Source organism: Drosophila ananassae, assembly GCF_017639315.1.
Source record: "Drosophila ananassae strain 14024-0371.13 chromosome 4 unlocalized genomic scaffold, ASM1763931v2 tig00000071, whole genome shotgun sequence".
Lineage (NCBI taxonomy): Eukaryota > Metazoa > Arthropoda > Insecta > Diptera > Drosophilidae > Drosophila > Drosophila ananassae.
This window is the reverse complement of record NW_025319041.1, coordinates 570825-586943: the sequence shown is the minus strand read 5'-3', so window position 1 is coordinate 586943 and position 16119 is coordinate 570825. Positions and strand designations below refer to the sequence as shown.

The following is a 16119-nucleotide window of genomic DNA, read 5'->3' as shown; positions in this document are numbered from 1 at the left end:
TCCTCTACTCCTCAGCCATTGTAGTTCGACATATGCCCAACACGATCCGTTCAGGGTATTATGTTCGGACTACAATGGTCTCTACCACATCTTATCACTTTGCTCTACTAACAATCTTAAATCGCTTATATTAACCGCCTTATCTATGCAACACTCTTCCTCGTAATATCTTTCTCCTAATCCTCGCTTATCTATCTCGGATCTATTCCCGCGATTCGAGCCGTACGTTACGCGGCAGCGTCCCTCGGTATATATTGATCTTCAATTATTTAAAACAGAACGCATAATATATAGAATAAATACATATATATGGAAGTAACCTCTGGACAGGCGATTCACACATATAGCAATACTTTAATTGTAAGGATAAACATCAAAACTTTTTTTTTTTTAACTCTATAGATTTTTACATTCAAGAAGGTGGAATAATTAAAAACCTTTCCAAAGACGTAAAGAATTTTTCGATAGCTTCAGTGGCTCTGAAGTTATACGTATTTTTAATTTACAAAGGTTTTGGAATTTGGTTAGTGAAAAAATTTTAATTAAAAATTTGCCCAAAAATGTATTTAAAATCCAAAATTGTTTCGTAGTTGTGGGAAACTAAATTGTTTTAACAAATTAACAGATGAGAGGCCTATCCTTATTCCACTATATAATAAATTATTAAAAAAAAAACAAGAAAGGAAAGCTAACTTCAAGCGGAGCCGAAGTTGATATACCCTTGCAGTTAAGCAGAAGCTTATATTATTATTATATATATCGGATCCTATATAGTTGTCCGATTTTTATGAGAATTTCACCATCAAAAAAATTTCTAATAAAAATATTGGAAACAGCCCCAGGCATCTTTAAAAATAGAAAGGTTGTGCCATTTCCGATCGTTCAGTTATATGGCAAGTATAGGATATAGTTGGCCGATTCTTATGAAACATAGGATTAGATTGCCCAAAACGGAAACCATAGATAGTCCCATCATTATAGCTTCAACAACAACAAAGTTAAGCCAATTATCCTAATAAAATTTTGCAAATTGGATAAGATTGCCCAAAATGCAATCTGTACTAATTCTATCCTTCTAACTTATAAAAAAAAAAAAAATTTATGGCATATCCGATCAATCATATAATAAACATGTATTATATCTAAAATAAATGCGCAAAGATAAAAAATTAAAAAAACTGGAAATTACGTTTTTCCAATTTTTCTATTTAAACCAATTGTTGAATGTAACAATTTATTTTGGGTGTGCGATATAAAATAATAAATATTAGAAAAGTATTGGCGGAGTTGGTATGCCTGGTTTTTTTTTTTAGCTTTTAATCCATGATTTGGCCCAAAATGGTGGTGGCTGTAATTTAATTAAAGCAGAGTTTTATTTATATGCATTATATGCTCAGTGGGGGCATATGCATAAAAAGCTTTCTACTCATAAAATTTTGCATTCTTCTCATTAAGACATGAGACACTGAAACACAAAGCAGAATTACATCAAAAGTTGCCATCAAGCAACAAAGTTCGATGTTAGCCGAGTGGAGAGCGTCGTGGTTCCTAACACGGAGGGCCTGGGTTCGAGTCCAAGTTGAGTCAATGTTTACGTTTTACTTTTTAAGCCCTTTTTTATTTGGATTTTATTTTTAAACCTTATATTTTGCCCATCTTTCGATCAAAGTGGTGTGTTATCGGATCTTCTTAAGGTTAAGACCGTGTATTCGCCAGGCCCTGATGGAGTACCAGGCTGTGTTCTGAAGTACTGCGCCGAGGCACTGTGCAAACCGCTTGTTAAACTCTTTAATCTATCGCTGGAAACTTCGATCTTTCGCCTTATGTGGAAGGAATCCTTCATTATTCCGCTGCATAAAAAAGGGAAAAAATCCGACGCTGCTAATTATAGAGGCATCTCTAAATTGTCAGCAATTCCAAAGCTTTTTGAAAAACTTATCACTCCACATTTGCAACACCTATGTAGTTCAATAATAACTCCGTTCCAGCATGGCTTCATGAAGCGCCGCTCCACCACTACCAACTTATTGGAGCTAACATCTTTTATCACGGATGGCTTCCGGAATGGCTTACAAACATACGTCATATACACTGACTTCAGTAAAGCATTTGACTCTGTTAACCATTCGCTTCTTATAAGTAAACTCAGTTTTTTGGGATTCCCAACTGATCTTCTTATGTGGATTTCGAGCTACTTATCAGGGAGAACCCAACGTGTTTTCTTTAAAGATGTTACCTCGCGTGTAGTCCGCGCCACATCGGGGGTGCCCCAAGGAAGCCATCTTGGACCCCTACTTTTTACTCTGTTTATTAACGACTTGCCCCTTGCCTTAACTAATTCACTTGTACTTATGTACGCTGATGACGTTAAGCTATGCCTTCAGTATAAATTCACTAGCGCCCAGTCTAGACTTCAATCCGATTTGGATAAACTTCAAAATTGGTGTTTAGCAAATAACCTAAAGCTTAATGGATCGAAATGTAAACTTATGTCTTTTTACCGATCTAGTCCTCACCAGGCTATGTACTTTCTCTATGGGAACGCCTTAGAACGATTAACTCAGGTTAACGATCTAGGTGTCCTATTAGATTTGAAACTCAAATTTACCGACCATGTATCTACCATGGTTAATAAAGCTATGGGTGTGCTTGGTTTTATTAAAAGATGGTCAAAAGAATTTAATGACCCGTACATAACTAAAACGTTATATACATCACTGGTCCGTCCGATTCTTGAGTATGGATCGTGTGTCTGGAGTCCTCAATATGGAGTACACCAAGATCACATTGAATCTGTACAAAAAAACTTCCTTTCTTTTGCTCTTAGGGGACTTAATTGGGATGCAAATCTTTACCTCCCCTCTTATCATAGTAGACTTTTACTAATCGACTTACCAACATTAACAAATCGTAGAACGATGCTGGGTGTCATGTTTCTATATAATCTTATTTATGGAAATATAGACAGCCAGCATTTACTAACACGTTTAAACTTTAACATTCCTAGTAGAAGGACCAGAAACTTTCGTCCTCTACTCCTCAGCCATTGTAGTTCGACATATGCCCAACACGATCCGTTCAGGGTATTATGTTCGGACTACAATGGTCTCTACCACATCTTATCACTTTGCTCTACTAACAATCTTAAATCGCTTATATTAACCGCCTTATCTATGCAACACTCTTCCTCGTAATATCTTTCTCCTAATCCTCGCTTATCTATCTCGGATCTATTCCCGCGATTCGAGCCGTACGTTACGCGGCAGCGTCCCTCGGTCGGTTGGACGGGAGGTGGGCTGTACGTATGCAGTGGGAGCCGCGCAAAAAATAAATAATCTAAAATCTGAAAAGATATGCTCCATATTTCTTAGGGTTTTGACCAAATATATGCAGACTCCAAAAATCAAAGTTGCCAATCAAATACACACACATGTATAAGTAAATGCAAGCTTCACAGGAGGCTGCACAAAATGGGTAGCTGCAATTACAGGACTATATCTTGAGTTAACGGATTTTGCCAGATATAAGCGATATATCAAAAGTTGCGTCATCTCAAAAGCTATCTTCACGTGCAATATAAAAAGGATCAGTCGACCAAATTTTGAAAAATAATTTTTTTTCTTAAAAAAAAAGTTTATTTTCAGTGTATTTTTTTTTGTGTACTATATAAACGTTTGGTCTCAAAGAAAGTGAAATTGATATTTAAAAAACCATTTCAACGGTGTAAAGCTCTTTTTAATATCTTTCTCAATTATAAAGTTATGAATTTTTTCATTAACAAAGTTTTTTTAATTTTTTGACGTAAGCTTAAGGTATTTCAAAAAGTTGTAGAACAATAGTTGCTCATATGATAGTAACAAACATTTTCCAATTTTTTTCAGGATTTTTAAGAAAAAAATAGTGCAAACAGACAAACCGACAACTGGCTTCATTTTGAAGAAGAAGAAAAAATCGAATTTTTCGAATAACTTCTGAATGAAGTGTCGGATTGAGGTACCAATCGACGCGTATTTAGCTCTGGAATGCAAATATATAAAAATATTCTATCTGGGGACTAAAATGTGTCCACCAGCCCCACTTTAGTGATTAAACATTTTTTTACTTTCACCCTAATTTCTCCCAAACCAATTAACTTTTTGAATATGTTTCGACAAAAACTATCTAATTGAAACAATACCTTTCGATTGGTATATCATTCATTTAGATCGGTTGCCTACAGAAAATTTTTAATTCTTCGGCTATATATAGAGTTTCCTCGTGGACTTCCGTCCACAGTGATGCGTGGCGCCACGTAGCGGACTGCGACTGAACTGCAAGGGTATATCAACTTCGGCTCCGCCCGAAGTTAGCTTTCCTTTCTTGTTATACCCTTGCAGAGGGTATTATAATTTTGGTCAAAAGTGTGCAACGCAGTGAAGGAGACATCTCCGACCCTATAAAGTATATATATTCTTGATCAGGATCACCTCCTGAGTCGATATAAGCATGTCCGTCTGTCCGTCTGTCTGTCTGTCCGTCTGTCTGTCTGTCTGTCGGTTTCTACGCAAACTAGTCTCTCAGTTTTAAAGCTATCGAGTTGAAACTTTGCACACACCCTTCTTTCCTTTGCAGGTAATATATAAGTCGGAACGGCCGGGATCGGTCGACTATATCCTATAGCTGCCATATAACTGATTGATCGGAAATGGCATAACTTTGGTGTTTTTTAAGTTAGTGTGTTGGGACTTTCCAGACATGTTATGTTTGACCAAAATATCGCATGTACAAAATTTCATAAGGATCGGCCGACTATATCCTATAGCTGTCATAGAACGATCGAAATTGGCATAACTTTGGTGTTTTTTATGTTAGAAAGATGGGATTTGGTACAGATTCTATTTTGGGAAAAACAATCTGATCTGCCAAATTTCATAAGGATCGGCCGACTATATACGATCTACTATATATCTAATAATATAAGATGCGTGGCGCCACCTAGCGGACTGCGACTGAACTGCAAGGGTATATCAACTTCGGCTCCGCCCGAAGTTAGCTTTCCTTTCTTGTTTTTTTTTAATTCCTACTGGATCTTAAATCTCTCTCTAGATCTCCTTTAACTCCCTTGTCGATCCGAGTAAAACCATCGGATATGAATTCAAAAGAAGGAGCGCTATAATTTTCCTATTTTCCAAAAGCAAACCGGTTGGACATGATTTCTAAATGAGACATCTCAGCCGATCTTAATGAAACTTTTTCCAGGTCTTGGGACATAATGGGTTAGTAATTAAGGGGGGATTTTCATTTCTAACAGAGCTATTTTTTTAGTCATGGATTATGGTCTTAACTTAATATATACTTTGTATACCCTTGCTGAGGGTATTATAATTAACCCTTTTAAGTATATCAAAGTGATCATCAACACCTCCTGAGTCGATATAAGCTTATCCAAACTATAAAATCTCATAGGATCGCCCGATTATATTCTATAGCCTTTACAACCATATTTGCCAAAACCGAACGATTGAAAATGACAAAACTTAGCTACTATTAAATAAAAAAGGTTGGGACTATTTACAGCTATAAGACATACTCAACATTTTCCGGACGTTTCTATAGCTATTTTTTTATTAAATTAAAAGTTTTGATTTTTTTTTATTAGCTGGACTTTAAGACTGTAGGCCAGACGGCGAAGAGAGTCGGACAATGTTGCCAAATAATGTAAAAGCAAAGCGTAAAATACTATAAGAAATCTTTTAAGTGCCAATAAATTAATGCGCGGCCCAATTGTTGCAAATGTCCTGGAAGTCAGTATAGAAAATTGATATAAAAATTAGTTTACAAATCGAAAATTGACAACAAATCGAAAATGAAACTAGTTAACTAATACCATGAGATATCAAGTGATTAGATTACGCGGATGTGAGTTTACAAAATTGCGTACAAAGAGGAGCGAATGAAAAACACATCCAGCAGCGCCGACGAAAGCGAACATTCATTTTTCTTCTCTAATTCAACTTTGCGTCTCTGAGCTCGCTGAAATGTCATTCTTATTTACGCATTACGTTTAGAGTAGTAGAGCCATGTCGATCATCTGAAATATATCCGCACGGTTTTCCCTGTGGTGGACTCGGCGCCATCTAAAACAAAACTGGAAAGATCTCTTTTCCAATAAGCATACACAAGCGTCACAGTAAAAGCGCAAATCTAGTGAATGCCTTCACATATGTTATTCCTTGGCCTTAAAACCATAAATTAGGGTAATTTGCGAAAATACAACTAAATGGGTGGTATGCTTTCTCTTAATTTTGGGAGTGTCCAGAATTTAGGAAGCACTGTTTCAACCACTGAAGGTAGTAGTCTGATAAGCCTATATTAGTCCAGACTATTTGGGATCTTACCAACTTTATGAATCATTCAGATTCTTGTCATTTTTTCTTTCTGATGCGTCTTTAATTAATAGTTGTCTATTTCCATATCTCCTAGAACTCTCTTGAACATAAGCAACTGAATATGATTCAAGACTTCGTCTAGAGCAGGAATGCCCAGTCCCATTGCTCTCGTTCCTCCATTGTTGTTGGATTGCTCTGTCATATGGATAGACCAAAATCATATACGTGTGCTACTCCGAGCATAGGCAAGGCAAATTAAAATATCAATTCAGCTATGACAACATAGCTTAACAACACTTAACTCAGTTTCAACACTTTTCGTCCCACTTTTCGGCTGCTCTCAAGCTACGTTCTATGGCTGCTCTCAATTTTCTTGGTTTGTTTTCATGGATGGTTCTATGTCTATGGCAGTATTTGGTATTGAGTGGTTTACAATTTTTAAGCCTTGGCGAAGAATATCAGTTTAAGTTTGGTTTGTACGAACAACGGTGGCAGGGACGAAATGATTTTCTATGGGTTTGTTCGAGCGTCGCAAATGGGTTGATATATTGATTTTACATTTATCTTACCCGGCTTGTTTTATAAGTCCGGCACTCCTAAGACCAGACGGCGTGATCCCTGATTACGTATACGCATTTGAGGAGACACGCTAAACACATGTATACATCCGTAGACAGACCAAAATCTTAGCATCTTTGGCATAGGTTGGTGTCTTGCAGTTCTTTAAGCACAGTTCTTCAAGCTCTTATGTAATTTACTTGTTCTCGAGTGTTGATATTGACCGGCCGCTGCGTTACCAATGATGGTATGTTCTGTTAGTGTGTGCGTGAAGCCTCGCCTAACAACGCATTCTACAAATATAGAGGCTGTCAATGTTTCAAAGTTGAAGATTACTCGTAATATAGTTCTGGTTGACCCTGACTTCCACAGACCGCAGCGTGCGGATTTACTGATTGGAGGCAGCCTGTTCTTCGACCTGTTGTCATTTGGCCAAATCCACAAAGGTCATTTCCTCCCCATTTGTGATTATCTGGCTGGTTTCTGGACGCGGTGACTACCAGCTTAGCAACTACCCTATAAATCGGCTGCTTTCTGTGTTCGTGAGGAGGCTGGACTGCCCTAAGCAGCAGGATAAGAAGCAGAAAAGATCCCAATTTTCGATTCGATCCCCATTCAATTAGTCTGTTGGGGGCAGCTATGCTTGGTCAAGTTCATAGAAGAATTTGTTATGCCTAAGTCGCTTTCACGATTGGATGGGACGGATGCTCTCTAGTGGGAGGCACCCACGGAATAAACCATTCCAAGAATGTGTCTGCTGTCCCTTTTAGTATTGTATTGAATGGGTTCCCTTCAACATGGGGAGAATATTGAGCTAAGCTGCCACAAATAAAGCTACCAATAAAGCCTTTCATAGCTTTATCTTAAAGTTCTTAGCTGTTGATAGTGACCGGCTGCTTCTTTATTTTGTTGAACTAAATATATATTGACTTGAATTGAACTGAACTAATTGGAGTTCCCAAAAAGGTGATAGCGGTACAGGTACTTTAGCTGAAAGCCAAGTTGAGTCCTCTTCTATCAACTTTAGGCTACTTTGGCGAGGTAGGAATTGCATGGTGAAAGTACATCAAGTTGGGCCCAGCTTGTTAAAATTATTGTATTTTTTATAGATCTTTCCATTGCAACAAAGATTCAGAAAAATCAAAAAGCAATCCGCTAGTGCTTTTTTTCCTTCCAGCATCTTAACGCCTAATTCTCAATATGTTTGCCACCTACGGTACGGCCAATAGAAATCGACGCTGGTTTAAATCTGAAGATGCTTCATTTAATCACTCCTCTATTCTCTTTTGTTAATATCTCTTTGGCTGCGCATTATTCTAAAACAACAGTTGACTCTAAGATGGGCTGCTTATTAACTAGATTTATCAATAACAGGTCGTTTGATATCAATATGTTTAAAAGGCTTCCCAGCTCAGACACCTTTTGATTGAATGAAAAAAAATAAACAAAAAATGCAAAAAGTTAAAATCTTATTAAAAAAATGAATGAGCAAACAATGTGAATAATACATAAATAAAAGTAAAAAAAATGACTTACTAAAAAATTAAATGCCACACAAATGTATTAGAAGCAAACCGCTGCTTATGCCAATAGTGGACAGTGTTAAGAAAGAATAAGAAAAGAGCGCATAATAGGCAGGAGGTCTTTTATGTCAACGAAGGACGACAATATCAATGAACAGCAAAAAAAAACAAAATATATCAATCTACAAATTTTAAGAGACAGGCCACCGCTGGATGACCAACACCCATGAGAAACCATTGACGCTTTTTTTAACATATTCGAAACCATATCGGATATCGAAACCATCCTCAGCTTTTTGCCGGTTTTTAAACATAAAAAAATTATTCTTAGATAACATTTTAACGATAATTTAAAAAAACCCAGATAAGGGCATTTTTGACTTTTTTCCAAAGACTTCGCCTCAAACCTTGAACAGAAAAAGACTGGAGCTTCAGCGCGCATTCTTTTGTTAATCGCTCATTGTGCTGTTTTTGTTGGAGGTGATCCTGATGAAGAAAATATATACCTTATATAATATATATACCTTATAGGGTCGTAGATGTCTTCTTAACGAAATTTCATAAGGATCGGCCGCCTTTATCCTATAGTTATCATACAACTGAATGATCGGAATTGGCATAACTTTGTTGTTTGCTAAGCTATAACATTGAGACTTTATAGAGATTTTAATTTGGGCAAATTAATCCGATCTGCAAAATTTCATTTTTAATCAACCAACTATATACCAAGGATTAAGCAACTATGTACGATCCGACATTGTTTGTATGCTTGTACTATTGTAATCATTTTTGAGAGTTTATAAGGTTTTATACTTTGTACTTTTAAAGTACAATGATATAAGTAAGTAAGTAACGAAGAAAAGGAATGTGTGGATGCCACTATTCCTCACTTTTGAGCAATTGTCTTTGATGAACAACTCCAAAGACAAATTTCAAGTTCAGACAAGTCAGGCGATTTGTAGAGGAGGGATAAACTTTTTTTTTAACTTCCCTATTGGATTGTTTCAGTCGTTAGATCTGTTTGAAGAATCTTTAGTTTGTGGATGAATGATAAGTGTTGTTTCTGGATGATCAGCATCTTTCTTACCACTGTCATGGTCGTATGTCATGGTCACTTTGATCGTAAAATGGTGGCGTCCTTAAAGTTGGCTTCCAACCTGAGTTTATCCTCGAGAATCCAACCAAACTGACGAGTGTAATGAAAGCTTAGTCCGGACCAAAGTCCCTAACTACGTCCTTATGGCTAGTTCCTTTTATAGAAACCTTTTAATTACAAATTCGTAATTTAATTGTAAACAGACCAATATTTTAAAATTAGCGGAAGCACAGACATTAAATTATCAAGATCCAAAACACTTAAATAAGTATCTTTTAATTACTATTGTATTTTATTGTTTACGATACAACTCATACGCATTTTATTCAAATGTTAAAATTTTTAGGTTGTAGCTCTGTTGTATCCAGTTCAGATTACACTTATAATCCTGCTTATACGCAATATGGGGGCGCATATGGATCATATGGATATGGGACCAGTGGAGGATTAATAAGTAAGTATTAACTAATAAAAGAACACTTATAGTCGAGTTTCTAGACTTTACTATAATTTAAAAAAGTTATCGCAATCTAAGTTATCATGTAATTAGATCTCAAGTATGTAATCATGTTCTCAACATTGATATTTTTTTTTAATTTTAAAAACGAATTATGGCTAAACAGTGAAGCTCCCTTGTGGGCTCATAAAAAATATAGATAAATTATTTAAGATTTGTGGCAATAATTTTTGTCCTCTATTCAGTCCGTCTTTTTGTTTTTGTTTTTGTTTTGACAAACCTCAATATAACAAACCTCTTACAGTAAATCAAAATGTGAAAATTTTATTATAAAATGAGATAAAAATTAATAAAAAGTCCCAATCTTCTATTGTCAAAAAAGCAGTTCAGTTTCAGTTGTATCAGGCAGCTTTAGTCGGTCGGATCAGTTTGACCACTTCATTATCTATAGATTATCCGATCCTTCTACTTTTAAAAACTCTAAAGTTGTGCCATTTACTATCAATCAGTTAATGATCATTGTGGAATTTAAGATCGGATTATTTTGCCCAAAATGAAAGAATGGGAAAATTTTGGGACCTAGTGCCAAGACCTAATAGCCCAGCTCTAATAGACGGCGCCAGAAACAGAAATCAGTAATATCACCTGTTAGAATGACCGACTGATCGGAGCAAGCAAAACCAGCGAGCTCAGCAGAAATTAAATACAAAGCGATCTGAGTCAGCAGACCCAGAACTAGTACCACTAACCATACAACATATAGACTTCTCATTTCATAAAACGAAAATGGACGTAAAAATTTCTTGCGACATGCCCCCGGAGACCCCAGACAGAATCTTACTCTCATCTAACGCTCATTTTTACGCTCATAATCTCATTGAACATTTTTGGTTGTTCAGTCGCAGACAAGCGCATCGTCAAGGAGGTTCTTCCGCGGTTAAACTGATCTTTATATGCATGCGTGCTCACACATTCATATACACGGTTTCATGTGTTTGTTCGACTTCGTTTTGAAGCCGGCTAAAATTTTTTTAACTTTCTAGGCATGCTACTCTAAGAAAATGGGAGTATTCATTGTTATTGAACTATGAAAAAATTTTATTACATATTATATTATATTTTTTAATATTTAATACTTTTTATACATATTTTGGAATACTATTAGGTGGCAGCGGTAAAATGCTTTAATATATATTTACGAACGTACGTATTTATATATTTACGAAAAAATAAAAATCGTTGTACTAAGATAGGAACAGGGTATCTTTTAGTCGGTTTCACTTAAAACCCAAATATCACTGTTGTTAGTTTCAAACGGATGGTTCTTACATACCCTACTGATGCCCACAAAAACAAAAAATTCTATTGGTGTCAGCTGTTTTTGTTTATTCTCACTCCACTAAAAATCATCAGAAGGGTATGGAACATCATCCGCTTGCAGAACTACAACAACTTAAAAGCAATCGACTGAATAATACCTTGATATATCGATTTTAATTCGGAAAAACTTCAGAATAATTATGAAAAACATTTTACAGGTACCACTTAATCGTATTTCATAACAAATATAAAATATAAGCTGAAATATTAAAATATAAAAAATATTTTTTTCAACATAAGTCGTATAATGCATACCCATTTTTCTTAGGGTAGCATGCCTGAAAATTTACAAAAATCCAAAATTTAAGCTGGCTTCAAAACGAAGTCGAACACAAACATGAAACCGTGTATGTGAATGTGTGAGAACGCATACATCTAAAGATCAGTTTAACCGCGGAAGAACCTTCTTAATGATGCGCTTCTCTGCGACTGAACAACCAAAAAAGTTCAATGAGATTATGAGCGTAAGATGAGAGTAAGATTCTCTCTGGGGTCTCCGGAGGCATGTCGCAAGAAATTTTTGCGTCCATTTTCGTTGTATGAAATGAGAAGTCTGTATGTTGTATGGTTAGTGCTAGTACCTTCTAGTGCTAGTTCTGAAACACCCCCTTCTTTCCCCTTGATGCTGCCTTGGGAATCATAAATTATTTCTATAATGATGCGTGCGCGACCTCACGAACCGCGTAGGTCAAACTCGGGCTCCTTAGAACGGTGTATATCAGGATCCTTCGGGATGCCTAGGAAGGTACATGGCATAGGCTCGCGGCAGGCCGGTGACAAATCAAACGAGGCGAACTGTGTTTTCTCACTCCATTATAAACTTCATATTTATTCCTTAAAGAAAGACCTTAAATCTCTAAATAACATCCTTATTCTAGTTTCCTGAATATCCTAGTACTTCAATATATATTCCTTCTTACTACGCTTAACAATATCTCATCGCTAAAGATTTGCGAACTTAAATGTATATTCAATTCGATAGGATTTGTGGACGCGCGCTCAATTTCATTGTATAAGATTTTAAATGCTAAAAGAGCTCCACTACCAACGGTGGTTAACTGTCTAACTGGTTAAGCCTCTTGGGCCGGAACTCGGAAAACGCGGAAAAATATTGATCGGAGAATTCCGCATCACTTCAGCTGGCTTGGCATAGATTGAAGATTACTCACTTTTTTTTTTATATCCGCGACGAGTCGTTGAAGCGCTTCTACTACTCGAGACTCGAATATAGGGAGGACTGTTGCCTTACCCGTTAACAATGCCAAAAACAAAACACTCAGCCAGCAGCAGTGCTCTAGCTTGAAATCTCCGGACACTACTTCCTCTTCTCCGCTTTCGGCACCGTTAGGTCATCAGTCGGCTACTCCTCCAGTCGGCATCGGTCCACGGCTACTCCTCCGAATAACGGAGCGCTTCTTGGAAGAAGTTTTTCTATTTTACAGCGACTCCTTCAAACGACGGGGTCCTCCTTGAAAGCGCCGCCAGCACTCCGTCCTTGGCTTCACTACTCCAGGAAGATGCCTACTGCACGGCGGCTCCTGTGAGGTTAGGGCCGAACCCTATCCGATCTTCCAGCGGAGCGCCCCTTAAAGCATCGCGAACGCTCCAGCTGCTTCAGCTCCGGTCGAGCTCACTGTATTCCTAGCTCCAAACTTGGTTTCGATGTCCCTCCTCAGCCCCGCCTCGCGGACGGCCGGGTGGCGAGATTCGCGCCGCAACTGTGACTCACTCTGCTTCTTCTAGTCGAACGTTGCTCGCACCACGCCTCGCTGCCACTAGGGATCTAGCTTGTACGCTTGCACCCTTGACCTAATGAAACGAAAACACCTACGTCAGGCTCGCACGACCATGACCTAACCTCAAGACTCACCTCGCTTCTGCGACCCGCAACCTGCCTTAACTCAGCTCCACGTACACCGGCAAATGGCCGCTTGTGGCCTTTTTTTCTATAACTGCCGGTCCTGCGCCAGCTCTTCCAGCGCGATGATGCCTCAGATGCCACCCGGGTAAAACTTCGCTGCAGCCCTTTTTGAATTTCTAGATGCTTCTCCTTGCTCGGCCGAACTTTCTTATTCCGTGGTTAAATCACCAAAAGAACGCTGCTACCACGCGGTTTTCTTACCTACGCTTTAAGCTTGTTGCCAGATCGACAAAGCCCTCCACGAAATGCTAAATAGGGTCCTACTATGCAATAGGGCTGCCGCGTAGGCTGGTTCACCGCACCCCCCCGGGTTGCCACCACGGTCGACCTATCGCCGACGTTACATTAACCAGTTATTTCTACTTAATATATGTAATTCTCTGATATTATAAAATATCACCTGGTTCATAAAAGAGATAGTTTCGAATACAGAGTGAACCGGTTTGTTACTCAGTATCCTCTCGTGGTACTTAAAAATTACCTTAACCAAATCACCATATAACTGAGGCAAACAAACCAGGACCTTAATTTTACATTAGCCATACCACCACCACCTTATACCTTTCACATCACCCTCAGCCTGACCACAGCAAGCGAATTTTTATCACGAGCAGATCCGTGAATATGCCAGGATAACATTAGTCAGTCCTTCTATAGATTTTGACTACGACTCCGGGACCTACCGTTACGCCTGAGAGTTCAAGTTCGATGATAATGGCCGCATACTGCTCTACGGACGAACAATAATTATTCAATTACACCGACAATTTCCAACTTTTTATTTCTTGGGTGTACCATGGAAACTGTGGGGGATAGAACCTATGTTTGTTCTGGACTTTGGATCAGGGGAGCTTAAAGGTTATGGAGCAGGTGAAATTATGCGTGGAGATTTTTTGCTGTTGGCATTATTAAAGTATAATTATTAAATGAAATGCACAGGTGTTAGTTAAAAAAACAGCACTCTGAAGTATTTAATTTAATTTAAGGTAGATGTTTGATACATATAATTTACATGGATTTTCAAGAATATAGTGAATTCTTTAGTTGACTAATTAATCGGACGCAATATATTGTTAAATTTTTTGAAAATTATGAGACATTTCCAAACTTAATATGACAAGAAATTGGTGTAGATCTGAAAATTCCATAAGGATCAAACAGTTATATCCAATAATTACAATATGTATCTTACAATAAAAACCGGTAACGATGGATACCATTACCATATGCTTCGGACGCTCCCGAAGTTAGATTTTCTTCATTATCTTTACTAAAATACAATTTAATTTCAAACAGATTCATCATACTACTACGAAAGTGGACAAACACAATCGGCATTAGCTCAAGAACTCCGCTCACCATTGGCCGCAACGCGAGCCAACTCATTAGTATCGGCTGCATCGCCTGGAAGTGGTAGTGCCTGCACCAAATCGGAAGCCCCAGACATATTCCTTGTTTAATGGATAAAGGATAAAGCTATGGCTAAAAATAATATTATTTTTTAGCTAAAATTTCGTTATTATGTTTTTGAACCTAACTGAAGAAGACTCAGAACCATTTTCTTGCAGCATTATAAATTAATCATAGGCTTATTTTGAAGGCAAAGATTAAATCAAAAATATTCCAAGATCATTTGCAATTTTTAAAAAGATATGAATTAAGAAAATAACACTACTAAAAAAAAAACGTTTTCTTGCAATTGCTTAACCTATTTAAACAGGTAATCATACTCAAATAAAGTTGCATTTATTTATTTAAGTTAAACTTTTAAATTTTTGCAATATTTAAAAAAAATGAAAGGACTGCCAAAAAATAAAAAAACTTCACTTTTCGTACTAGGTACATATTTTTATATGTATGATAAAAAAATACCAAACCATCACCTACGGAGAAACCAACCAAAAATCACAGGAGTTTTTTAAAAACTTATTATTTTTATTGTAATGTTAATACATAACTGGATTTCTGTAAATAAGTATATTAGTATATTATTTCAAGATGCACTAAATATGACTTAAATTAAAATAAAAAAAATTTTTCATCACAAGAAAACTATTGATACATAAATCAATAGTGAAAAATTATTCGGACGAAAAGTGTTGCGATTTGTATTATTAAAATAGGTTTGCCGTTTAATAATATAATTTTTATTATTTCATTATCAATATTAAACTTTCTGTCACCAAAGTTATAGTTAAGATATCTGTATGAAACTAGACATTAAAATTGTGTCGTTGTGGTTTCTGTCGTTTCCTAATAGGAAGCACTTACATCAACCGAACCGCTCAAAAGAGTTTGTGAGTCTTATTATTTTTCTTATTATTATTTAGTCAATGAAAATTATACGATGCATTCGATTGATCGATCGAGATGCATATTTCGATCATACAAAAAGTTTTATTAATTTTCCGAAATAAAATCTGTATCTTTATAGCCAAACCTTCTAGCTTAAAGCCAAAGTTATGCCATTTCCAATCAATAAGTTTTATGGCAGCAATAAGATATGGTCGAACGATATCGACCGTTCCGACTTATAAACTGCATGAAATAGAAGGAGGTATGTTTAGTTTGAAGTCGTTGGGACTTTCCACACATGTTACATTTATTAAAAATATATCATAAATATATTTTTAAAATATATTTAAAAAATATATTGTTAAAAATATACCCTGGATATATAAATCGTGGGTAAGTCCGGCGGCAGGAAAATTCTGCAAAGCGTATGCATGCCAGTGTTTGGCGACGAGTGACGAACGCAACCAGAGGTGTGTCCTGAGGGGTAGGAAGGCTCTTCGCCCCCTCATCGGGCTGCCAGA

The 16119-nt window shown here is 36.9% G+C and overlaps 1 protein-coding gene across 6 annotated transcripts in view; it reads left to right on the top strand.

Moving 5' to 3' along the window:
• The window catches only part of LOC6503319 (paired box protein Pax-8), a 61424-nt gene extending 45733 nt beyond the window's left edge, over positions 1 to 15691 (top strand). For 5 of the 6 annotated variants that reach the window (XM_032456084.2, XM_044717805.1, XM_032456086.2 and 2 more), the window contains 2 exons: positions 9892 to 9999; positions 14600 to 15691. In XM_032456084.2, coding sequence (XP_032311975.2) covers positions 9892 to 9999; positions 14600 to 14763 — 272 coding nt within the window. In that variant the 3' untranslated portion in view covers positions 14764 to 15691. The remainder of the gene's footprint in view (positions 1 to 9891; positions 10000 to 14599) is intronic. The other variant, XM_044717806.1, reaches the window with a different exon arrangement.
• Positions 15692 to 16119: the final 428 nt, after the last annotated feature.